The 26806-nt window shown below is 43.3% G+C and overlaps 2 protein-coding genes across 2 annotated transcripts in view; one reads left to right on the top strand and one right to left on the bottom strand.

Annotated features, from left to right (window-relative positions):
• Window positions 1-3589: 3589 nt before the first annotated feature.
• On the bottom strand, window positions 3590-8355 carry LOC106806972 (histone chaperone ASF1A-like). The gene is made up of 4 exons (XM_014809160.1): window positions 8081-8355; window positions 7262-7377; window positions 6055-6231; window positions 3590-4829 (listed from the first exon to the last, which is right to left on the bottom strand). The coding sequence occupies exons 1-4, from the start codon at window positions 8187-8189 to the stop codon at window positions 4596-4598; spliced, it is 636 nt and encodes a 211-aa protein (XP_014664646.1). The 5' UTR covers window positions 8190-8355; the 3' UTR covers window positions 3590-4595.
• A 1480-nt stretch (window positions 8356-9835) lies between these two features.
• Window positions 9836-26806, top strand: part of LOC106806971 (rapamycin-insensitive companion of mTOR-like) — a 28377-nt gene continuing 11406 nt past the window's right edge. The window contains exons 1-18 of the mRNA XM_014809159.1: window positions 9836-9884; window positions 10548-10704; window positions 10973-11104; window positions 11624-11808; window positions 13888-14057; window positions 15120-15193; window positions 15432-15499; window positions 15727-15809; window positions 16171-16258; window positions 16609-16699; window positions 16974-17040; window positions 17423-17503; window positions 17789-17889; window positions 18298-18484; window positions 18703-18804; window positions 18995-19177; window positions 20090-20149; window positions 20413-20561. Coding sequence (XP_014664645.1) covers window positions 10562-10704; window positions 10973-11104; window positions 11624-11808; window positions 13888-14057; window positions 15120-15193; window positions 15432-15499; window positions 15727-15809; window positions 16171-16258; window positions 16609-16699; window positions 16974-17040; window positions 17423-17503; window positions 17789-17889; window positions 18298-18484; window positions 18703-18804; window positions 18995-19177; window positions 20090-20149; window positions 20413-20561 — 1964 coding nt within the window. The 5' untranslated portion in view covers window positions 9836-9884; window positions 10548-10561. The remainder of the gene's footprint in view (window positions 9885-10547; window positions 10705-10972; window positions 11105-11623; window positions 11809-13887; window positions 14058-15119; window positions 15194-15431; window positions 15500-15726; window positions 15810-16170; window positions 16259-16608; window positions 16700-16973; window positions 17041-17422; window positions 17504-17788; window positions 17890-18297; window positions 18485-18702; window positions 18805-18994; window positions 19178-20089; window positions 20150-20412; window positions 20562-26806) is intronic.

Below are 26806 nucleotides of genomic sequence, written 5' to 3'. Positions count from 1 at the left end.
CATCCCCCACATTTCACTATATATTGCTCATTTGGTGCCCCCTCTTTTTGAAATTCTTAGATCCGCCCCTGCGTGGAAGAAAATATCAAACACGTGTGATATTTTCCACACGCAAGAAATCGATGCGTTTGCATGCGCACACGCTGTGTTTTGTGCTGCGCCATCAGCCACGCGTGGCCGATGGCGCAGCACAAAACACAGCGTGTGCGGCGGGCTTTAAGAGTGCCACACATTTCGAGACACAGACACTCTGCGAAGATCGAGATATAGGGTAATATCGCCAGTGCAATAGTAAATTGTCAATGAGTTCCTCTTCCCACCATCAAGTTAATTCGCACCAGCTAACACCGTTTTATCGCTGCATGGTTGACGTCAATTTTTCTACTAGTTCAATTGCGTTTCGTTAGAGCTAGTAATCGTGCTTTTGACTGTGTATGCAAATCTACAGATGCGTAGGGCAGATGGGGTCGTTGTCGTATCAGGTACTACAGATATGTACCCGAGGTAGTTTTAGGTTTTTAGTATTATGTTTATATTTTTATATGAGGTATGTTTAGGGTTAGGGTTAGAGTTAGGGTTAAAGTTAGGGTTAGGGTTAGGGTTAGGGTTAGTGTTAGGGTTAGGGTACACTTCTGTAGTACAAGTCTGGTACACTTTGTGTATACATATATGTACCTCGGGTACATATCTGTAGTACCTGATACGACAACGACCCCTTGAACATTAGTAGGCCCTACTGTGTGTTTACGTTCCCGTGTACCGAGAGGCGTGGACATCTGAATTCAGCAATGCGGTTCTAATTTTCGTCGCGTTACCGCACGCATTTACTTTTTTAATTTCTTAAAAATAAGGACTAAGTCGCGAAGCCCATTCATTGAACCTCAACGCGATGTAAATTCCAATCGAGGAGCAGGAAAAGTTTGCATACATCGATTGGAACTAAACAGTGGCCGACAATAGCTTACAGCTGAGTGCGATGCGGGGGAGTTGCGATTGAACTAGCTGAAACAAAATTTGTTAGTTTGGCCGTATTCCAACGTTCTACGGTAATTGTATCACTTCTTTGTAATCCTAACAAAATGTTATAGCGGTTTCTTACCTTTGCGAATGCGTGTCTGGCAGTATCTAGCAGTGAGGACGCGTTGAAATTACTCTTGAACACTGATTCGCGTAATGTTTCGCAGCGGAATTCAATATGGCGGAGGGATCGCAGACGCCTCGTGCAGATTTCATGAAGGCATGTAAACGATGCGTGTACATTTCTAGATGATATGCGGTCGTCACGTGAGGAGCGTTACTTCCCGCATTCTCCGCCAGGGAACGGGGAAGGCTGTCGTTGTCGTTGTACATGTGGGTGGACCGGGAGGATTTAAACTCGGAATTAATATTAAGTGATGTGCACTTTGTAGGTTTAATCAGCGTTTGAATCGATCACTTTCGCTGTTATGCTTCGTGTTGTTTGTGATGGCCCTATTATATCAACCAGCTGCCAGGGCAATTTAAAAGTAATTACCTTTACAGCGTAACGTACGTGGCTTCGAAATTAATGCCCTCCGATATTTTACACTTTTATCAACTTTATCCCTGCGTACGTACGTATGTGTACTTATCGACCCCCTACATTTAACAGCTTTTTAGCATTTAACCTTTCTTTTTGATCAAGGTGTAATTTAAAAAGCCTGCTGATAACTGATTACTGATATAATTAATGCTGAATAATCGTGACTATTATAGGACTACACTGTGATAGTGAGTTATCATGACGTTTACTTCCTGTAACACTTTCCTTCTTTGAACAGAAGTGAACTGTCTGTACAGTAACAGTACTGTCTTGTGAAAGAATTGGAAGACAACGCCACCTTCAATGTCTCAACTCACGGTGGTATAGAGATAGTACGTGCAGCAGTGACTATCCTAACTTCAATACTGCCTACTCCAGGCCAATGATGCACACTTTCGGACAGTATAATATATAGGCACTCAGATGAATGTGTAAATAAATGTTGCTACGTGTGTTATTCATACAAATAATAGTTGAATAGTTGTAAGCTATGCCAATGAAAACTATTTGATAGGTACGATAGTGAAAATACAAAAACCATTGTACTAATTACTTATTATCAAAAGTTTAATGTTTAAGTTATCTAACATTTAAATGCACATCCTACATGTAACTGTATGCAAAGTATGTACAAACGTAGGTGCTGTGATTATTAATCACAACAACAGATCCCACGCAAAATAGTGTTTTCAATGCAATAGGTTTTCAAAATTGTAACATCAAACTCCATCTGATTAAAAATCAAGCATATTCAGATGTAAAGCCAGATTAACTTCTGTTGTAATATCCTTGTCGAAACACTGCTTTACATTTCTTCATAGGTAGTGCCAGTATTACCAATTAGCTCCAGACACACTTAAATGTAAGTGTAGAAACCACACTATTATTCAGTACTGCAGCCAGTAAATAGATGTTTGCATTGCCTTATATGATGAAACGCCAAACGTTGATGATTGAAACAGATACATGCTTTTTGAATACAGACGCATTGCACAAGTATGAAATAGCTTGCACAATCTTTACCATACGATTACCATATCTTTGCAGCTAGTCAGCTACTAGATTTATTGCTCAGGTACTAACAATCATTTCCAAGCACGGGGTACAGCTTAGCTATGGTAGAGATTCAACTATTTCTCTTGTAATTGATGTCACTATTATTTAAGTGCATGCCGTGATGACATACACAGAAATATAAATATACATGCATAAATAATTGTGGCTAGTATATTGTATTGATACTTCCTTATCAACAAACCCTAAACAGAGTACATGTCCCCCCACCTTCCCCAAAAATGATTACATGATTAATGAAAAGAGAAATGTCACAATCATGTTACTGTACAGTGTACATACAAAAATACAACTTATTCATGCAGTCACGTTACCAGTAATACATATAGTAACACCTCCAACATGTATTTTTCTATATATAGTAATTACTATATATATTTCTGAAACAACATGTACGGAATCGTATTTGGGTTTTTTGAGTGTCACAACTTATTTCAATCATTGGGTGGCACGTATTCATGCACAGGCCCGTTTTATTGAAATTATACATCTACACACCAAGATGTATGCACGCGCGCGCGCGCGCACGCACGCACGCACGCACGCACGCACACACACACACACACACACACCACACCACACACAAACAGACATGTATGCACACATGCACACACATACATACACACACATTGCATATCTAAGACTTTACTATATAGTGGTTTGTTTCTTTTAATATTCAGGGTTCTCCAAGCCTTTTCATTATAGCATGGGGGTGCTGCCTTTACGGTCCTAGTTGCAAATCACCAAAGTCGATTTGCGTGGTAGGGGGGTCCGGGGGCATGCAACCCCCCCCCCCCGGAAAATGTTTGAATTGTAGAAGCTCTGAGATGCAATCTGGGACACTTCTTGTGTGTACACCAGGATGGCGGCTATGATATTTAGAGTGGCGGGTGCATTTTAGGATGGCGGGGCTCGACGATAGCCTGGCGGGCCGCCAGGCTATAAGTGCTCTTGGAGAAGCCTGATATTCTGTAAATCCACTTCATTAGTGCAACCAAAACCACTTCCTGAAATACCTAGATGCATTGTAGGATACCACAGAAACAAACATGTACGGCTGACACATAATTATGTAATTTGTACTACATCTTTCCATCTACACCACTACAGTGGCCATCCACCTAAATAGTACCATAATGTCCACGAATAACACCAAACAACGGACATCATATTCCAACGGACGGTTGTTGGTCGACGCGATACTGAGATCGCAATTGTGAGTATAAGCCGTTTTCTCCACTTGTTCAGGTAACGAGCGACAAATTCCAAGTAAAGATAATGCATAGGCATGATAGGAGGATGCAGATGCAAGAGCGATGCACTAATTGTGTAATATGCAATCACAATTTATATCTTAATGAAATACTGGCTCCAGCAAGCATTATTTAGAGTGAATCCAACACTCCCAAGCGTAACTGATGCGCATGTGTCTGTCGTCTAGGGTAGTGTAGGAGAGTGATAGGTGAGCAAGCGTGCAAAATCTCTGCTGCAGATGTTGAATAAATGTTACAGTGCATGCACGCAACGTGTAATTTACACGGTGTTCCACAACGGCAGAAAGAAAATGCTCAAGATCACTCGAAGAGCCAAACTCTGCAGTGTGTGCACGATGAAACACGTTTTGATTACCGACGTATGCATCCAGAGTAAGTGTGGACAAATGAACGTATTCAACATGTGTTACTCACCATCGCAGCGACGACACCTCGGTTATTCGTGTCCCGGATCTCGCCTTATTTACATAAGCAGCCCAAACAAGGCACTCTCACAATGACCAGGTAAAATTCGCATGCTTTGTAAGGCAGCAGCCACGACAAATAAAAAAGAACACACGCCTGTGTCATTTGCCCCGGCTGATGCTGCCACCTGTTTGGGCTCAACATCGATATCATACAAAACCTATGTGAAAAAATATACAGCGGCGATTTGACACGCACATGATTACTACTGTGGCGCCCCCTCATAATCCGGTGGCCGGCGTCGCAGCTGGTCCATGCACCCGCTTCATCGCGTCGATGCCCGCCATCGCATCGTCTGCCGTGTGATTGGACGAAGTCTCCATCGCCATCGGTTGGTTGGAGTTTGCGTCCATGCTGACTGCTGGCTGGACGTTTTCCTCGTTGCCCGACTCATCACCCCAGTCGACCTTGAAGCGTGTCACGCGTGGGTCCGAAGCAAGAATGTTGCGAGCGAGCTGAAAGGATATTATTATTATTATTATTATTATTAATCTTTATTGCATGTAATACAAATACAAATACATGTACTGAAGACTTTTTTTATGGAGAAAAAATCTGATAAATGCAATAGTGTTGAGCAGTTAAAATAATAATACATAATTTGCTATGGATTGCCACTTTGAACTGCGTCATACGTAGAAGTAATATTACAGTGAAGTAACGACTGTGTAGTAGACCTGCTTCAGAATTTCCATTTATGAGCAGCAAGCAACTATAGCTACACCCTTGCATCAACCTCACAACCGAGTAGTTGGATTAAAGCAGGAGCAGATAATAGGGAAGGAGTGTGACTTCAATCAACAAGGAGTATTCGTCATTTACTAGCCTTAGAATACCTACGATTTACAACGCGTAACTCAACCAACTTGAGCTCAAATCGTACACAGTACATTCGCCTAGCATCGTGCGAAATCGTTTCCTCGTATACACCCGCAATCCGGATATATACAGACTAAAACGTACGACACGATTCTCCATTCTGTTGCCAGCAAACCAATGTATAACCCGCCTAACTTGAAACAAAAGGCAGCTACTAACGAGTAACGACTCTTGCGCACTCTTGTGCCGTCGGCGATGCGGTGTGGCTCGCTGGGAGATTGGACATCGACGCAACACTCGGCGAGCTAATCTTTTACCTACTTACAGCTGGTATGCCCCCCATGCACGCATGCCCACAGCAATCAGCAGCAGCTCCAGCTCCAATCTCCCAGCGAGCCACACCACATCGCCGAGGGCACAAGAGTGCGCAAGAGTCGTTAGTAGCTGCTTTTTGTTTCAAGTTAGGCGGGTTATACATTCGGTTTGCTGGCAACAGAATGGAGAATTGTAAGGCTAGTAAATGACGAATTTCCATTGTTTGTTGAAGTCACACTCCTTCCCAATTATCTACTTCTGATTAAAGGGATACTAAGCCCTAGAATTTTAGGGTATATTATGATAGAAGTGCATAAACAATAGTATATAATATACCTACAAATTTCTATAATCATGCATTCACATTTGTCATAAAACAACAGTGAGTTTCGAAATCTTTATTTTTGGCTGCTGACATGACACCCTGTGATTGTGCTGCCACCCTGATGAAGTTGCGCGTTTGTGCTATTTATTTTGCGAGTTACAGACCAAAGCCAAGCAACGTGTTCCTTGTTATATACTCGTTAAAGCTACAACCAAGCTCACCTTGTCAAACTCAGGCTGCGATGGAGGGTTTTCCCTCAACTCCGGGTCACTGTACTCATTGTTGACGTAGTAGCCGACACGGACAAACTCCGCACCTCTGTACGAGCACGTGATGAGGACGACAGTTACACCGACGACGTCCGCGAGCGGAATCAGGTTAGGATTCGGTGGGTCTGCCTGCAATGCATATATATGCATAAAAAATGTATAATCTTGTAGTCACCAGGGGTAGAAATTGACTCTTGAACAACGGACAAAAAAAGAGACATCAAAAAGAGGGAGTCCTCGGCAAAATGAGGGAGTCCGCAGTCTGAAGTTCAAAATTAAAGATATTAACAATGACGCATACATGCATGTGCTTATTTTGAAGATTCATGTGACTGCACAACTCATGATCTGGCAAATTTCCTTTGGACATTTGCTGAAAAAATACGGTAATTCCGCGAGGCCGCGTGCTCAGAAACGAACTAGTTAGTATGGCAGAATTTTCAGGGAGTCATACGGACTCCTGCATATGTCAAATCAGGGAGTCCGGCAGTAAATCAGGGCGTATTTGACTCCGGACTACCGTTAATTTCGCACCCTGAGTCACTATATATTATTTCATTTCGGTACGAAATTTAGCCATTCACGGTACCCGTGGAATGACTTTTTATCAACTTGGGATTGATGTGTGTGGAATATCGTGATTTTTGTGATCAAATAAGTGGCCGCGAACCCCGGGGGAGGGCACTCCAGGGGAAAAAATTCTTTTTTTCCACGAGAGCTCTTTTTCAAGTCTGTGGAAAAATAGCTCTCGTCAAAAATTTTACGCGAGCTATTTTGAGCCTCACGGGAGCGATTTCGGAGGTTTGAAGAGCGAATCGCTCATCGCTCCCGTGTATTTTTTACCCTGGAGCACTCCCTACAAAATAAGGTAGATGGGTTATAACCGTGGCACATACAGGTCTACCATACAATATATATATAGGGAGTCCCCCCTCCCCCGGGCCGCGAACAATTAGCCATGCAGAGATTTACTGATTCATGGGGGTTACATCAGACACTTGCTGTGGTGATTCTTGAAATATAAGAGCTACAGCTAATTACACGTTTCCCTACAGCAAGTTTAAAGTGGTCTTTTGATGTATGCATGGGCATTCCTTGGACTTTGGTAGTGCATTAATTGTGTTTTACCAATGGCAATGTCAATTAATCATTATCCTACCTGAAAGACAAACATGTGTTTTCCTTCTGGTACAGGTCCAACTAAGACAGAGTCCAATACTTGATCATACTCCTCACTTTCAGCTGAACCAACATAAATTATTTTCCATTCCAAATCTGAAAAGTACAAAAACAAGAATAACACAATACACCCATTGACAGTTCTGCGCCTATGTTCTGCGCCATTAGTTACGCATCTCCGCGAGAGCCCGGATGTGCGAGTAAACTCCGCAATATTGTTTATCTCGATGCGTTATCTGCCTTGCATACGCAGGTCGCTCACCTTTGTGTCGAAGAACAGTGCACGTAGCAGGGAATAGAGCACCGATAATGGATTACCTGAGTGACATGACACTTGATACATTTAAATTATGGTCAATGCATGCTCTAAGTCTTTCTTAAGCCAATACGATCCGTTTGAGCAGCCCTTCACACTACACGCTAACGCCATTGTTCGCGCATTTTACTCGCGCTTTCTGGGACGGAAACTCCTCCCGACCTTTGACATTAGGCTAAGCGCATGCGCAGTGTTAAACTGTCAACGGGTGTATTGCGCACCTCGACAACGACTCAGTGACAGTGACACTGACAGTCATTGTCACAACGACAATCAACAGCCACACTGTCAATGACATTGATTTTGAGTGTTGTAAAAATCACCTACTAACCCAGGTCATGTCATTGACATTGTCAATAATATTACAATAATATGATATATTGTATTTGTAATTGTATCACTAATGTTCCCTCACAATTCAAACTACCCGCTTACCGCTTAATGGCAATACCGTCAGTATTTTAAAACGGTAAAATGGCTTACCTTCAGGTAGATTTTCTATGCATTCAAATGTTATTTCAAATTGAAAAGGATTGAGGAAGGGAGACGGATTATCCAACACGACCACATTTGTCACTTGCACTTTTGCCATCTCCTCACGACAGTAAAGCTACTTCACAAATAGGAAAAACTTTATAGACTTAAAAATAGTCTATTTAAACTTACAACTAGAGTAATATAATCACAATAAATATTCAAACTTCAGACAACGCGCAAAAATGTATAATTATACTTTAGTAGTAAAATTATGGCGCCAAAACTTTGGTCTACTGCCACCTAGTGGTTACTTGTTAGTGCAAATATTTCTTAGTACAATGCGGCAACACGATGCCACTGCCAGATAAAATTATTATGTTATGCTCATTATGGAGTTTATGTATTTACACTTTAGTATTTATCTTAGTATTATATTTATAAATTTGCTGCGGGTATTTTATTACTGTTAAGTAGTTTCTAACTTTTTCCTTGATTTACACACGTGGCATGTAGCGACATCGCTCGGAGTAAAATAGAATAGACTTAGAATCAAAATGGCGGCTGTACTTTCACGAAAATATACAGCAAGGAGCAAAGGCTTTAGAGGCAAGTGTTTACCTTAATATTAGCTAGTCATGTATGCCCGTCAGTGTATTTGTGGATTTGTCTCAGGATATTATCATATTGTGTGATTATTATATGATACATTAGTGTAATTAGGTCGTTGTAACGTAAATATCGCAGTTACAGTTTGATTCCACAACTTTTTTGCTGATGTCAGTGCCTGTAGCGTACTACGTAGCACTGTAGGCTGTAGGCTGTAAACGCCTATACATAGACATAGCCAGGTAAAAATATTCACATGGGTACGTTACGATTACATTTGAACGCGTGTACGAAGTGCCTAACCTAATTAGTAACGTGCTCATTATTTACTAACGGCTTGTGATACTGTATTTATTATTTTGCATGTTTATTATTGTCTTTGAATCAATGAATGGTCACTGTCACAGTGTCAAGCTTCAAGGTTGGTTGCATTATAATTATTGCATAGAGGCCTACACACTGCCAAACCAACATGGTGCTAATGGACTTTGGAGTAATATTTTATGGTAGTACTGCAGATGGAGTCGTTGTCGTATCAGGTACTACAGATATGTACCCGAGGTAGTTTTAGGTTGTTTAGTATTATGTTTATATTTTTATATGACTATGACTATGAGGTATGTTTATGGTTAGGGTTAGGGTTAGTGTTAGGGTTAGGGTACACTTCTGTAGTACAAGTCTGGTACACTTTGTGTATACATTATGTACCTCGGGTACATATCTGTAGTACCTGATACGACAACGACCCCTTGAGCGGTATTACTATAATGAAGAGCTGAGTCTTCATGTACTGTACATCAAGGCCCATTTTGTAGATAGTGTATGTTGGGTGCATCATATCATTATCACAATTTATAAATTCATTCTACCTAAAAACCCAATCGAGCTACACCACGGACTTGCTCCCATTGGCTTAACTTGCTTTTCTGTTTAGTGAGCCTTAGCCCAGGTAAATTATGGTGATGCCTTTTAAATTAGAATATTACTAATAAAGTCTAAACTAAATTTATAGTTTGATGCACAACACAAATAAAGCCAGATTTAGTTAGAAAAATATCTCTAAAAGCCTTTGTTGTGTGTTATATACTTTGCTAAATAGCAACAGTAAATGATATTAGCAAAATGGATTTACATGGTACCTGATTATGTTTTATAGGTAGAGTAGACAGTGAAGAGGAACAAATTCAGCTGGATTTTTCTAAAGGTATATTTGGTCTTTACTTCTGCATGAACACTGTGGTATCTTTGGAGTATATAGTTTCATTCTTCCAATTTAATAACCTACTGATTTAATTCATGGTAATTGGAGATCTAAGATGTGCTCATACGCCATTCAAAGTAATCAAGCCCATAACTCAAACCAATAGTGTTATAACAGAAGTAGCGCGCAATTGTGTCATCCTGTTGGATATAATGTTAATTTTACTAATGATTCTGTCATCAACTGTGCGGGAATACCATTTTCAGGACTTGTTAATGCTGAATGAACGGGATACCATACCAGTCTGTACACACATTTAATCAGCAACATTGTCACCATCTTAAAAAAGTGCAGCTGTTGATACCCTAGTGAGGTTTTTAAGGCTGAATTTGCTAATCCATGGAAGGACAATCTGCTTGTATATATATAGGAGAGCAATGATCTTGTTCGATGTATCAGTGGGACTGTGCTAATGTTAGATTGCGATGATGTCCGAGCAACCGTGAAGAGCACATGCATTCACTCAGGGGCAGGTGGAGAGCAGTGCTGTAATTCTCTTTCTACTCTCTCACCGTGTGAATCATTGCAAACCTTTATGATGCGGTGGAGCAGTGTTATAATTCTCTCTCTCCGTGCCACCGCATGATTCGTCACAAACCTTTATAGATGCGGCGCAGAACATGCGGGACATCCTCGTACACGTGACGCGCGTGAAGGACGAACGCAGAGCACTGAAGCTCGCATACCTCAACAACTTTGTCCGACTCTGCTGTTACCTTGGCAACCAGCATGCTGGTTTCGCACGGGAAGACATCCTATGCTGGTAAGATACTGGTGTAATCACTATTATCAGAAAATCCAAAGTATTGCACGTCATTGTTCTTGGCTGGCCAATATTGAAATTGACTTTAGTGTGATAATTGATTGGCATTCTGGCTATTGGTATGACTACGTTTTGGTACTATACCTCCTCTATGTAATGCTTCAACACAATAATCGTAATGGAGGGGTTAATTACATATCCTGTGTTGTATCTTGATTACTTTAATATTATGTGCAATGATAGGTAACTATGTATCTTTGTGGAACAGTCTTCGCTTAGGCCTGTTGCATCAAGCAAAGGAGATACGCACTGCAACGCTCCGAGCTCTACGCTATTATATCCGGGACAAGCAACGCCTGAGAGCGCTTCTTAGTCTGCAAATAGATTTATTAATAGTGAGGTATGAAAACCTTTACCTTGCTTTACCTTTGCTATACTTCATCTCGCATGTGCAAAGTGGTTTGGCCTGTGTGAGAGAGACATGGTGCAAGCGAGAAAGAGAGAGAGCGAGTGAGAGAGAGAGAGAGAGAGAGAGAGAGAGAGAGAGAAAGAGAGAGAGAGAGAGAGAGAGAAAACGGAGAGAGAGAGAGAGATAAGAGAGAGAAGGGAAGAGAGCGAGATGCTGGGGAGAAATCAAACTGAAGTTTCTGGTATCGTAAGTTTTCTCGTAGCTGCGATGCGTTTCCGTCAACGCTATTCTCGTAATATTAACATCAGTCGTATAAGCGCTATCTTGGCATTAACTTTAGGATTAACATTAGCATTAACTTTAGCATTAACTTTAGCATTAACATTAGCATTAACTTTAGCATTAACGTTAGCATTAACATTAGCATTAACTTTAGCATTAGCGTTAGCATTAACTTTAGGCTTAACTTTAGCATTAACATTAGCATTAACTTTACGATGTTTCTGACAGGTCGTTAGATCTGGTGCAGGATAACGAGGGCGAGCGGATACAGGTGCTGCGTCTCATCCGCAAGATGATGAGCATCGACCCGGCAACGTTCCCGCGATCACTGCTCAACGCCGTCGTCGCAATCGCCGGTGATGGGGGACACGACCGCCTCGTCCGCTGCTGCCTCGCCACCATATGCGAACTGGGTTAGTTTTATTTTGTTTTATTTGTTTTATTTTTATTTATTTTTTAATTTTTATTTATATTTATTTTTTTAGTTTTATTTTATTGTATTATTTATTTTTTGTTTGTTTTATTTCTGTTTAGTTTCGCGAGCCGCTCTCCATCAACTCTATTTTATTCGTTTATTTTTTTGGTTAGTGCTCGGGAGTTACCGCTCTCTGTCAACCCTCGCGTCGTAGTGTGTAGCATGGATGAGAATTATCCTTTGTTCCGAACCTGTATGATGCAGGTGTATGTTCTGCTTCACTACACTAACACGGTAACGCCTGTAAGCGAGCGCCGCGCCAGCAGTTCGCGAGCCTCGTTATCGATCGACCGGTTGTTATGGCGGGGAATCTGATTAGCGGCGAGCAATCGAGCTTACAGAAGTAAATACGGCAAAACTTCGCCCTAGGCGAATACCTGATGAATGGAAACAATCCAGTTAATGGCTTTGGCAGAAGCATGCACTAATTGCAGTTATAAATTCAACTTGAATAACTTGAGAAATGACGTCAGGCAAAAGCCTGCTCGCTGATTGGCCCGTTACAGCTCTCTGATTGAGCGCGATGATTTCTTCGTTCGCGAAGCGCGCTGAATAAGCAAGGGGTACAGGCGGTTAGTGTAGTGAAGCGGAACATACGCCTGTATCATACAGGTTACTTTGTTTCCGAGAAATTTCTCGGATTTGGCAGCCCCTGGGGTCGATTTTGTGAAACGTCTAAATTTTTATTTATTTTATTTTATTTTATTATATTTTTTTAGTTTTATTTCTGTTTAGTTTCGCGAGCCGCTCTCCTCTCTGTCCATCCTAGTGTTGTAGTGTGTAGTCTCTGTGTGATTGTAGGTGGTTTTCATGTGGGGGAGGATTTTGTGATTCTGCGAACTGGGCTAGAGCTTGCGAGTTACCGCTCTCTGTCAACCATAAGCTGGGTTTACACTATCAACGTTTTGCTGAAAAGTTGACAGAGCTGATAAATTTTTTTCAATTAATTGACTGAAAGTCGGCAGTGTAAGCGTAAAATTTGAGCGCTCAACTTGTAAGCTGATATGAACTAGTTTTGAAATTAGAACACGTTCTATTTTCTCAACCTTCGGTCAGCGAGTTGATCAAGTTTTTGCCACTCTGCTTTGCGAGCTGCTCAATCCTAGCGTTGTAGTGTGTAGTGTTTATGTGATCGCAGACGGTATTTGGATAGGGGGAGTATTTTGTGAATTGTAGCAGCTGTACGTTTCACCTGTGCCTGCCATTGTGTGTTAGCTACAATTTTTCTTGGGTTTAAATAAACATTTTGAAGCACAGTGGCAAACGTTTCTTTTAAAGAAATGTTCTAGGACAACTTTCCTTTTTGTCGACAAATTTTATGCGGAACAGATGGGCATACATACAAAACATTGGCTTTAGGCCAATTTTCAAGGCTTTTCAAGGCAATTTTTAACCCGTTTTTCCTGATCCACTGTAACCTCTATGAGGCATAAATCGATTATGATATGGTATAGATTTTTTCTATAGGATATGAATGTGGGTTAACATCATTGCGTGTTGTTACCCCCTTCTCACGATCGTGCAGCGTTATGCCTGCATGTTGCAATGACGTTCGAATCCCAATGCATGCGTGTGACTGGTAGTGATGGGACTCGGTTGGAATTTCATCATCGAATCGATCATCGGTTGCACCCAACCGATCGATGATCGAAGATAATCGGTTGAATGGCATTGATCGCGGCTACCAGATATTGAAATATATCATGTATAATTATTATAATATGAGTATTTTTTATAATACAATATTCTAAAAGCTATGTAACAGTATTATACTTGCTTATGTTTGGTGTAGGTTAAAAATGTAACAAACAAAAACCGCACAAAAATAAAATAGTAATTTCATCAATATTTGCAAATTTTAATTTTAATTAATTATTTTTTTTGATAATCGATAATTTATTTTCATAATCAAGCGCTCAGTCGGTTGCTGCAAATATAATCGATGGATGATGGATTATAATCGATCGTCGGGACATCGCTACTGACTCGTTAACCCGTCGTTCTCTCTCCCCCGCAGCTGTGTACAACCCGGAGGTGGTGGCGCGGGCCGGCGGCGTTGGCGTGCTCATGAAGTGCATCCTAGACGCGTCGATGCCGGGAATCAACGAGGCGATGGTGGCAACTGTGCTGCACCTGCTCAACAACCCCCGCACCAGACCCTACATACGCAACGGCGTTGACATCGAGGTCAGTGTGATAGCTCAGCCAGCAGCGGCTTCTTAAACTGTATATATACTGAGCCCTTACTATAGAATCACCTACATGAGTTGAATCTTCAATATAATGATCTTCAGATAATGTCTGCTTCTAGAGCAGTGCTTCTTAAACTATTTCAGTGTCATTCACCCTCGAGTCTTTATCACAAAATTTCATTCACCCACGAAAGTTTCATTACGCTAACCCAGTGCTTCTTAAACTAGTGAATGGTTGAATGAAATTATTTTAGGGTGAATGAAACTTACCAAAAACATAAGGAAATTTAGTTGCAGGTGAATGAAATTATTTTGGAGTGAATGAAAATGGGTGAAAAACGAGAGGAAATTTAGTCGCGGGTGAATGAAATTTTGTGATAAAGACTCGAGGGTGAATGACACTGAAATAGTTTAAGAAGCACTGGACTGTTAGCGCATGGATGGACCGTCTGGCAGCCATGTGGTTAAGCATAGACGTCTCTCCAGGCACCAGGGTGCGAAATTAACGGGTGTCCGGAGTAAAAAACTCCCTGATTTGACATATGCAGGAGTCTGTGTGACTCCCTGAAAATTCTGCCGTACTAAATAGTTCATTATGGAGCACGGCCTTGCGGAATTACCATATTTTTCCAGCTAATGTAAAAAAAAAATTTGCCAGATGTGCAACCGCATGAATCTTAAAAATAAGCACATGCGTTATTGTTAATATCTTTAATTTTGAACCTCAGACTGCGGACTCCCTCATTTTGCTGCGGACTACTGTTGGTGTATGGCAGATAACCATGACATTAACATAGACAATTAAGCTTATATTAAAGCACCGCGCCTTCACAAAGGATGGCTGGATAAGGTCAATATCACCTCTAGCCCCTTTTGATAAAGGCAGTTGTCATTTTCGGAAAACGTTTGTTGGTCTAAGAAAAGGTTATCAAGATGAAAAAAAACAATCAGATGTTGGTAGCCACTCTCGGAACTAATATGTCAAAAGCATTGTTCGTTAACAACTTAACAGTCGGGATGACTGTTTGTGGTAACGACTGTTGACTTTTGGTTGCAGCAAGTACTAGCACCGTTCACAGATTTTCACTACAAGCACAACTCTATTGCACCTGATCAGGAAGCATCTGAAAGGTAAATTTCTCGTATAGAGACAACACCTGTCGTAATGATGTCTTACACTACCCCCCTGCTGTTATGTTATCTCACAGTTTCACCTGCTGTAATGATGTCTCACACAGCTGGTATTTTCTTTGTCACATGCATGCTGGCATGTTAAAGTGCTGTTTAAAAATTCCAGTGTCGAAGTAATGTGGTCAGTATAATCAACCCAATAACTCTAACAAGGTTTGTCCTGCATTTAATGTTTCAGCGAAGACCAGGAATTACGATTTGTCGCGTGCAAGCAAGCGATAGTTACGATGCTTCGGTCCTGGCCAGGTACGTGGTGATATATGCATGTATAAAATATAAAGTTAGTTGCAAAGTTGAGTTTAAAAGACTTCATTACAAATTGATACAGTGATAACGTGGTTATACACATGGGTTCACTGTGTAAAATGTCTGAGCGTCATACTTTGCCAGACACACTGCTTGGTATTGATTTATAACTGTTATTATTAGCTGCTAGACGTGTGTTATTGATCATGCTTCTGCTTCTATACTAGGAATGATACGACTATGCAAGAAAAACGACTCGGGGATCCGCTCTGTGGTAAAAGTACTATCCCTGCCTTATGAGGATATAAGGGTAAGCGTGACTATTTTAGGGTTATGTGGGCTTATGTTTGGGTAGCTGCTATTATGCTAGGGTAGGTGAACTTGTCCGATAATATCGTCGTAATAGATGTACAATGGTATATGTAAATATTTCCACACAAATCCTTGCTCACTCCCATTTCCATCACTGACTTTCAGCTATGAAACCTGTATCATTCTTCTCTGTTTCCTTTCTTTGGTCAGATGCTGAGACTGTACTCTACAGTGTCGTATTTCATAGATACAGGATCTATCGCTACATAAAACGTTGAATGTCAGATACAGTTACATTCGCAAGATAAAGACTTCCCTGTTTTTGAATTTTTGTTGGCAACCTCCTTTTTGAATTACAGAAACATTTCATAGACGTGCTGTTTGAAGTCTTTCGAATTCCCGCGTTGGAGTGGACAGACGACTTTTCTGACGCATTGTTATCCTTAGGTACGTTCGCTTGTTTGTGATGTCGGGTTTTGTTCCTGGTCACAGAAGAATGAAACTTGCGGGCATTCGACACATGACTTAAGTTGCATTTTGCAAACACTGCCTTAGTAGTTGGTTATTATTGTGATGTATATAAGGCACGTAATCAAGAAAGAAAAGCCATGCATGTATTGAGTTCATGATTTATATGTATTTTTATTTTTATGTATTTTGTTTCCGATTTTCATAATTCTGTGGTGCAGTGTGCCAGGTTGTGCAAACAGTGACATCTCATGAGGGGTGTATAATATAGACACTAGTACATAGTATATAGTATAGTATATAGTATAGGTCTGTATAATACTTTGTAGATCCTTCATCGATGAGAGATGGCTGGCAACTGATGGAGGGATTTGTTGTAGAAGAAGGGCTGTCGATACTACCTCACAGAGCTAGCACTCGGTATGCCGTATGCCGGTCCGTGTTACATGTCTAACGTGTACCTCTCACTTATCTGATATATATATATATATATAATATCAGCTACGTGGTACATAACATATACATATTACCTTAGGCAACTACCATTAGCTGTATGAAGTGATGGTTGCTCAGTCTGATTTGTTTGAGGTTGAAGAAAAAAAAATTATTTCATGGAGAAAGGAAACAGAAAGGACAGTATGTAAGTGCGTACATGATATGGTATTATAGATATTTTATTTGTGTAAATTTACAGAATGAACTTGGTGGAAAACTATCTGTCATTGCTGATCACAGCATTTGTACAGGCGGGGTTGCTCGAGGTAAGGCACCTGAAATGTATATACTGAGCCGTTATTATAGAATCACCTACATGAGTTGAATCTTGCCATAATGTATGCTTCTAGAGCAGTGCTTCGTAAACTATTTCAATGTTATTCACCCTCGAGTCTTCGAAAATTTCAGTCACCCGCTACTAAATTTCCTTATGTTTTTCACCCATTTTCATTCACTGTTGGATGAACCATTCACCAGTTTAAGAAGCACTGTTCTAGAGTAACACGGCATTATGGGAGTTGTTTTTGCATAACACCAACTATGCTCAGTAAACAGTCTATGTCTCCTGTTATAAAAACGTTTAATTCTCTAATCAGCCGTGTTCCAAGACTAATTTACGCTAAAATCGTTAATATTTCGTACCTCTAGGCCCTCGTCGAAGTGATAATATCAGCTGGTCGGTCGATGGCAGTAGCAACGACAATCTTGCTCGGAGAGCTACTGCATGTGGTACGTCTCACGGTTTCCTGTTCGCAGCGTGGAGCATGGTTGCTGTGGTAAAGTTACTCGTGCCTTCTGTGGAGCGAGAGAATAGTTGCCATGGTAATGTGAATCATGCCGTGTATGTCACATAATGGCAGTTGTTGTGTGTGTTGTGTGTTGTTGTTGTTGAGGTTTGTATATCCTGTAGGTGAATGGGGTGTTTTTGCTACATGTCGATGTGACTTTTACACGTCTTCTGCATGTCAATCGTGAAAAGGTCTGTAGTAACGGAACTATCTGTGCGTTCTGCAGGGTAACAGGCTGGTGCCTGTGGAGGTGAGTGCGTACTCACAGTGCTTGCCCACCCTCACCGGCCTCGCCGCCTCACCTAACAAGTCGGCCGAAGTCAGACTGTAAGTGTTTGTCATTTTGAAATCGTGACTGTTCAATGTTGTACAGAGGTCACACAATTACATGATTGATGTAAGAATGTTAATAATAATAGCACCACTAATAATGGTAAAATTGATAATGGTGATGACGATGATGGTAATAACAATAATAATAATAATAATAAATATATTTAATATATTATATTATTATTATTAATATTATTATATTATCGTTATATACTAAAATGATATTTTAATTCGTTTTACGTTAACAATAGACTTATGTTATAAATATCTGATAAATATATTATAGTACAAATAATATGATGATATGATTATAAATAACAAATTAATTATAGTAATAATGATAATAATCGTTGCGGCACAGTGGCGACAGTGTAATCATTGTGACGGTGTCGGGGTGGACAGGCGTGCGAGGGAAGTCGTCGGATACCTGAAGAGGCTGCACGACGTAAAGAAGCGAGGTGTCGTGCCGTGCTCGCTCTACCTCGACCAGATCCTACAGCTAGCGCCACGAGCGCTGCAGACGTCTTCCGGAAGTCGCTTCAACCCAGGACATCTCGCACAGACCCGCCTCGCGCAGACGCTGGAGAGGGTAAGCGCCCCCTGCTGGTTATTATAAACACCTCGCACAGACTCGCCTCATGCAGATGCTAGAGAGGGTAAGCGCCCCCTGCTGGTTATTATAAACACCTCGTTAAGACGCTGGAGAGGGTAAGCGCCCCCTGTTGGTTATTATAAACACCTCAGCCAGGATGTTGATAAGCTGAGCGCCCTCTACTGGTTACTATGAGCGATTTTCAAACATTTCAGGATGCAGAAGAGGTGCTGACGCAAGCAATCAAGGACAGCCAGGTGCTGGTCACGAAAGAGAACTTCAACTGGGACTGGGATCTCATCGCTGCACTGCTCAAGGTATGAGCCGACCGTGTGGGACGGTTGGGTTCGGGGACGTGTGGGAGAAGGGTGTGTGGGGGTGGGGCTTGGGCATGACGAAGATATAGGCGTGGTGAGGGTGTATGCGCGAGGGTATTGGGGTGGGTGAATTCACCTTATCACTGTTTCGTTGACAATGTGTAACTGTTGACTGTGAATTGCTGTGCAGTGGCCCGGCGATGGACTAGTAAGCATTGACAGGGCATCTGGAGGGAAGTTTGTGACCAGAGTGAGCTACTTCTTCAGCCCTCGCAGCATGCTCTTCTCAACGATCGACCAGGGCAACGACAGAGCACAGCTGTTCTCTGTCACTGCGTGCTACCTGCTAGAATTCCTTCTCATTCACGACGAGGTGAGTTACGTCACACCTGCGGTAGTGGCGCTGGTGATTAGTGATGGGTTTCGGTTGGAATTTCATCATCGATCATCGGTTGCACCCAACTGATCGATGATCGAAGTCAATCGGTAGAATGTTATTGATCGTGGCTACCAGATATTGAAATATATCATATATCATATAATACAATATTTTTTTAAATACTATATTCTAAAAGCTATGTAACAGTATTATACTTGCTTCTGTTTGGTGTAGGTTAGATTTACTGTCTTCAGTAACTCCTTACTTACTTACAGTTGTAAAGTAATCAACAAAAATACACAAAAATGAAATAAAGAGCCACTTCATCAATGTTTGGAAATTTAATTTAAATTAAAAATTTTTTTTTGATAATCTATTAATTTTCATAATCGAGCGCTTAGTCGGTAGCTGCAAACGACGTTCGAGTTTTGATTATAATCGATCAGCGGGACATCACTACTGGTGATGCTGATGTTTGGTCATGGTCGTGATCAGTCAACTCAGTGAGCGAGTTCACATTGCATTTTCTCAATTAGTTTCGTGCTTTTGCGAATGATGTATGGATTATAGAAAACTGAGAATATGGTAATTTTGTTGCCGTAACTTGGAATGAATTGCATTTGATTGAACATGATTGCGAAGTGCTAATGAAGTTGGAAAACTCGATGGCGTACGCTGGTCGTGGTGATCGCGATGGTTATGATAGTGTTGGTGGTTGGATGCAGCAATAAATAAATAAATACCTGATTGCAAATTAATCACAAGACCTGCTCCTTGTGTCAAGAACTCATGTGCATCCTTGTAAAATCATGTCTAGCATAATGTCTATGTGTAACTGTGATCACATACGTGGTTACTTTTGTATGGCATTGCTTGCTATATATATTTCTTGTTTTTTTCCTACAGCCAGAGTACCAGAAAATACTAGAAGATTTCTTGGCAGAGATCTTGGACTGCTTGAAGGAGGTGAGCCTATTGTTGCATTTCATCATCATTATAAACAAGTATACCTTGGGAAATAGCTAGTGTGTGTGCGTGCGTGCGTGCGTGCGTGCGTGCGTGCGTGTGTGCGTGTGTACGTGTGTACGTGCGTGCGTGTGCATGTGCCTGCACACGGCTCATTTACACGTACTCATGTTTACAGGTGTATGTTTATAATTTCACAGGTGTGCGATTGTAATTCACAGGTGTGTGTTTGTAATTCACAGGTGTGTGTTTGTACTTGACAGGTGTGCAGGGAGCATGTGACGGGATCGCTAGTGCTGTCACCTCAGAGCTTGCTCAGCACTCTCAGTCGCGACTACTTTCTCCTAATCGGGAGGCTGTCTTACTCTCTACGCGGCGAGAAGGCGCTGTCCCGGGCCGGCATCTTCCTACGGTAAACATCCAAACATCTGATTGAATAATTACGTCGGCTCGCTATAGTTCACATAAAAATAAAGTTTATCTCAGTTAGATCAAAAATGGGTTATAAATACTTACACTGACGGAAACATCAGACCTGAGGAAGTCTATCGGAGAGATGGACTAAAAATTTCGTCAGTGTAAGTATTTATAACTTTTTTTGGATCTCGATGAGATCAACTTTATTTTTACATCCAAACATCATTCTCTGTCTTTCTTATGAGTTGAGGGTGATGTCAGTGGCTGCTTCTATCTTGTGCCTGTCTGTGACTGTGTCTGTCTGTCTGCCATGATGTGGTGCTGCTGTCTGTGACTGTGTTTGTCTGTCTGCCATGATGTGGTGCTGCTGTCTGTGACTGTGTTTGTCTGTCTGCCATGATGTGGTGCTTGCTGTCTGTGACTGCGTCTGTCTGTCTGCCATGATGTGTGCTGCTGTCTGTGACTGTGTTTGTCTGTCTGCCATGAAGTGGTGCTTGCTGTCTGTGACTGTGTCCCTGTCTGTCTGCCATGATGTGGTGCTGCTGGTCTGGTGACTGCATCTGCCTGTCTGCCATGATGTGGGTGCTGCTGTCTGTGACTCGCGTTTGCTGTCCTAGGCCATGATGTGGTGCGGCTAGTCTGTGACTGTGTCTGTATGTCTGCCATGAATGTGGTGGCTGCTGTCTGTGACTGCGTCTGTCTGTCTGGCCACTGATGTGGTGCTGCTGTCTGTGACTTGTGTCTGTATGTCTGCCATGATTGTGGTGCTGGTGGCTGTGTCTGTGACTGCGTTGTCCTGTCTGGCCATGATGTGGTGCTGCTGTCTGTGACTGTGTCTGTCTGCTGGCCATGATGTGGTGAGTCTGTGTCTGTGACTTTCGTCTGTTCTGTCCTGCCATAGATGTGGTGCTGCTGTCTGTGACTGTGTCTGTATGTCTGCCAATGATGTGGGGCTGTTGTCTGATGAGCTGGGGTGCTGTCTGTTCTGCCATGATTGTGGTGCTGCTGTCTGGTGACTTGTGTCTGTATGTTCTGCAACATGATGTGGGGCTGTTGTCTGTTGACTGAGTGTCTGTCTGTCTGCCAAATGATTGTGGTGCTGCTGTCCCTGTGGCTGAGTCTGTCTGTCATGGCCATGAAATGTGGTGCTGCTGTCGTGACTGGAGTGCTGTCTGTCTGGCATGATGTGGTCTGCTGTCTGGGAACTTGGTGTCTGTCATGGTCCTGCGCATGATGTGGGTGCTGCTGTCTGTGCCATGAGATGTGCCTCTGATTGTATTGTGTCAAAATGAGCTTGAATGAAATTGGTCATGATAATAATCAATTTGGTCAATGGCTAAAATAGTGATGGGCAGCGAGTTACAAACGCTGATACTGTACGTGTTTTAAAGATATGTTAACAATTCGCTGAAATGTTTACTGTATTTTACGCAGTGACAGTAATACCGCCCTGTCACATTCCAGTGCACCACTCATGCCGCGACACTCGCAACCTGTTCAAGACATGATGGACGCTGGTTTTCCACGTACGAGCACACGGATGTGTATGTGAAGCTGGTCCGTCTCCGTCAGTTGAGCTACAATAGGAGCGGCCATTGCGCGGCACCATCGGCTGTCTCGCATGCGTCACCGGCGGAACCGACGTAACGTGTTACGCGGCGCACGCCCGCAGTCTCACGAAAAACCTTTTGTGCACTTGTGTAAAATGTACATGTCCATTCTAAAATTTGTCCATATATTTTTGCAGGAATGATTTTGGGAATATCGAGTAATGATAGTGTGCACCAGACAACTTCTAGACATGTGTGGCTAAACATTTCGTGATTTTAATTAAAAATGCATTTAGTTAATGGCCAGATTTGTGTTATAGTTTAATGCGTTTTGAAGAGCAGAGCCCGTCGGGCAAGTGACTTGCAATGTTTACATGCCGGAGATCTTAAAATTTGGGGTGGCCGCCCCGGCTACAAATTCGAAGATCTGGGCCGCTCCGCACGGCCATCGCTCGCTCGCTCCCTAGCTATTGCTTTTGGCGTAAAAAGAAGGATAATTGATTTTAAATGGTGGCCATTTCGAAATTCAAGATGGCTGATACCAATGCGGATGGAGATTGGTAGCCCGATTCTGGCATATGAATGTAGCACGCTCTTAAACTACCTGTGTGGCCAAATTTTCCTGCTTTTATGTCAAAAAGGTTGCACAATTATATCCGCCTAGGCTCCATGCTACTATAAGCCAGTGCTCTTAAACTAGTGAATGGTATTGTCCCAGAAGTGAATGAATTATTTTGGGTGAATGGAAATGCATTGAAAAACGTAAGGAAATTGTTGTCGCGGTGAAATGAAATTTTGTGATTAAAGACTCGAAGGTAGAATGAGCAGCTGAATAGTTTAAGAAGCACCACGCCATACGGCACGCCCCCCCACCCCATTCTCTCTTTAACACTCCTGGTGGTGACGTGGCGGGTGTGTGACCGGCTGCATTGTTGTTTTGCATGTTGTTTGCAGATGTCGCGCGTGTACGCCAACTCAAGCACCTGCGGCGTGAGCTGCTTGCGTGGCATCACCGAGGCTCAGAGTTTTGATGGTTGGGGCGTCCGACGATAGCTGGGCCAGCAGCTGTACGAACAAGAGCAAGTCCGTCTCCTGCTAAGCCCTGGAGCCGTGCCTCGACGTAAGCGGCCGAGGACGAGGTAAAGCGCCACCTACGCCGTCCGGCAAGTTACGCCAAATCTGCTGACTGGCGATGACTTCTAGTGCGTTTTTGATGTGCGTGATCGTTTTACTTTGTTTGAGCGCTCAAGTTGCCGGATTTATCCGTGGTTTTGATGTGGGCACTAGATCGTTTATCATTCATAATTTTCTATTCATATTCTTTCATATCGTCTATAGATCAACTATCAATACAATCTAATAGAATGCATCTATAGATTACTATCTATAGAATCATCTATCATCATCTATTTCAATCATGCTATAGATGCATCTATCAATCATCTATAGATCATCTATAAATCATTCTATGCAATCATCTATAGATCATGGCTAATCAATCATCTATAGATCATTCTATAATGCATCTAGAGATCTATGCTATCAGTCATCTATCAAGTCATCTATCATCATCTAATAGATCCATCTATAGATGCATTCTATCATACATCTATAGATCATCTACGAGTGGCTCAATTTAAGGTTTTTTTTGGGTGTCCGGAGGACAACAGCAAGAGAGTAGCATATGTTGTCACCTCCAAGAGTTTTGTTGTCCGGAATATTATTTAACATGTGGCTGGCATAGGCGCTTCTGCTCACGTGATTGCTCAGTGCTGTAAAGCAAAAGGCCTGAATCCATGTTAACATTTTGTGACGTAAATTGCAGTGACGAGCAAGACATGGTCATTGGCATTCGTTTCACATCATTATGATGGAGAGAATTAAAATATTGGGTAATGTGGTAAATGATGGCTGGGATCAATGACGTATAATAATAGTAATTAAAAGTTGCATGAAAGTTATTTCATAACATTTTACATTAAGTTAACTAACACTGACTACATTACTAAAACAGTGTCGAAGTCAGAGATGAGTACAAATTAAACACGAACTTGTGTTGTTTAAACACGTGATGTTATACTTTGTACCAAGCAAGCCGACAATGCGTCTAAGAAACAAATGTAAACGTTTTGCAAGCGTTATTGTGCAACCCGTGGCCGTATGAGAAATGAATGCGCGCATTATGAATATAAAATTTCTATAGAGGTTGGACACCAGGACAACTACGGAAGGGGCAATTGTGTAGTTGCCGGGAGAGAAATCCAGTCGTCACGGAGCGACCGGACGACTGTTAAAATTGAGCCCTTGATGCTAATCATCATACTATAGATCATCATAGATCATCTATCAATCATCTAAGAATCATGCTATCATCATCTATAGAATCATTACTATCAATCATCTATAGATCATCTATCAATTATCTATAAGATCAATCTATCATATCATACTATAGATGCATGCTATAGTATCATATATAGAGCATCTATCATAGATCATTTTCTTAAGTTTGACATCTTGAGTTGTCAGGTTTAACCGTCGTTTGCAGGATCTGCTTGCTCAACTCAACAACCGATGAACGTATTTTGATGAATGCGTGCATGCGTGCGTGTGTGTGTGCGCACCGTACACGTAACAGTACGTGCAGTGCACGCTCCGCACGGCACGTGCACACACAGTACAATTGCGTGACGTTGTTGCTGTAGGCGAAGCCCTTAGCGCGCTGGTGTTCATGCGACCGTCGTGCTGCACACTGGTAAGCGCGGGCTTCGATGGGCTCATGGTTCGGGCTTCCTCTCAACACTGTTTCGTTACAGTACCTCACCAACTCGAACTTTGTTCTCCGGGAGCTGACCTAAAGTGGAACAAGGTGAGGACTTGCTGGTGATGTGGAGAAGAGTGGGGGACAGGAAATGGTGGGGGGATGGTATCCGGTGGTATGTGGAAAGGGAGTGCCCGTGGCGGTGGTGAAGTAAATTTGAAAAGTACTGGCCGGCCGAGATCCGGAAAATCTGAAAAAAAACGCGGACGCGACCCAATCCCTCGAGCAGTCTGGATTTTTGGACTTCTACTGCATGTGCCATCTACGTGATACCGTGTCCGCGTACCAGCATTTTAACAACTTATACGTTCACGTGTGACTGGTGTGATGGGTTCACATGCCGACGTTCACATCCGGATATGTCAGCATGGTTGAAGGGCAGCAGATGAATGTTCGGGGCTGACTAGTCACGTGCAGGTGGGCTAGACGGGGCAGCTTTCAGCGCGGAGATTACTAGCGTCAAGTAAGCGGTTACAATCCAGTTTGTTTCCTTTTTGCGATTTATTGTTATTTTAATGCGAGGTTTTCTTAATTTTTATACTACAAACCTGCTACTAGAAACTACTAGCTACTATTAGCTACTGAAAACGTCTAGCTATACAAAAAAAAACTTGCATGTTTTATCAACATGAATATTGTCACGCATGCTGTGCATTCGGCCGTTTGTCGTGCTGTCTATTGCAGCGGTGACCCCGTATGGCATTCTACAGTACTGACACGGGCTTTCTTGTCACAGGCCGCGGCGCTCTCATCGGCTCATCTGTCGTCGCGCCGCGCTCGCATCGTGGCCCGTGCGGCTGCCCTCTCTGCCGCACCACGCGCGTCGCATCGCGGCGGGTCCATCGGCGCCGCAACGCTCACTCTCATCGTCTTGGCCGCGCCGACTGTACGCGTCGGCATCGCGCCGTGCGCAAGTCGCTCTGCTCGCATACGCACGACACGTGCTCCTGCTCTCGTCCGCGCCGCGGCGCTCCTGCTCTCGTCACACCGGCCCCCGCGCGCCTCCTCTCTTGCCTTGCCGCGCATCGACTCTCTCGTCAGCAACCGCGCGCGTCATCTCGTCAACGGCGGGCCGCGCGCAGTCTCTCGTCACATCCGCGCGCTCGCCGGGGTCTCTCGTCTTGGCCGCGCCGCTCGCAGTCGGCCATCGCGGCAGCGCGAGCGTGCCTCTCGTCGTCACACCCGAGCTCCTCTCGCAGCACTCCGCACGCATCCTACTCTCGCGCGCGCGGCCGCGCGCCGGATCCTCTCTTCGTCCAGCACCGCGCGCTCGCTCTCTCGTGCTTGGCCAGCGCCGCTCTGCTGATGAAGGGAGTCGCATGGCGCGCCAAGCGAGCTTCCTCTCGATCGTCACCCGGCAACGCTGCCTCTCTCGTCACAGCCATCCGCGCGCAATTGTCCTCTCGTGCAGCAGAGACCGCGCGCATCCTCTCTCGTCTTGGGCCGGCGCGTCCTGGCTCTCGCCGCGCCCGCGAGCTCCATCTGCTCGCCGCGCCGCCGGCGCTCCTCTCGTCACACCCCGCGAGCCATCCTCTCTCGTCAGCACCGCGCGCATCGCTACTCGCCGCGCCGGCGGCGCTGATCTCTTCGTCACACAGTGGCGCTCACTCTCATCGCAATCGGCAGCCACGTGCTCTGCGCTTCTCGCCGCGCGCGGCCTCTCTCGTTCTCGTGCACACGGTCCTGCGCCCGGCCCGCGCGCGTCCTCTCTCGTCTTGCCCGCGCTCCGTGCTCTCATCGCCGAACGCCGGCGCGCTCCCTACTTCCTCGTCTTGCCGCGCTCCTACTCGTCGCCAGCGACCCGCGATGCTCCTCTCTAGCCTGCGCCGGCACGCGCTCCTCTCTCGGTCACACAATGTGCCGCGCGCT

Source organism: Priapulus caudatus, unplaced genomic scaffold (genome assembly GCF_000485595.1).
Source record: "Priapulus caudatus unplaced genomic scaffold, Priapulus_caudatus-5.0.1 Scaffold188, whole genome shotgun sequence".
Classification (NCBI taxonomy): Eukaryota; Metazoa; Priapulida; class Priapulimorpha; order Priapulimorphida; family Priapulidae; genus Priapulus; species Priapulus caudatus.
Note: the sequence above shows the minus strand (reverse complement) of the source record. Positions and strands in the feature narration are given on the sequence as shown.

Bases quoted from the DNA above. Each gene is read 5' to 3' on its own strand.
- LOC106806972 (XM_014809160.1), bottom strand. From the start codon at position 8,189: ATGGCAAAAGTGCAAGTGACAAATGTGGTCGTGTTGGATAATCCGTCT. The intron at 7,378-8,080 runs GTAAGCCATTTT...TGTACTTTTCAG, and splicing joins CATAGAAAATCTACCTGAAG to ATTTGGAATGGAAAATAATT. The intron at 6,232-7,261 runs GTAGGATAATGA...TATGCATTGCAG, and splicing joins AACACATGTTTGTCTTTCAG to GCAGACCCACCGAATCCTAA.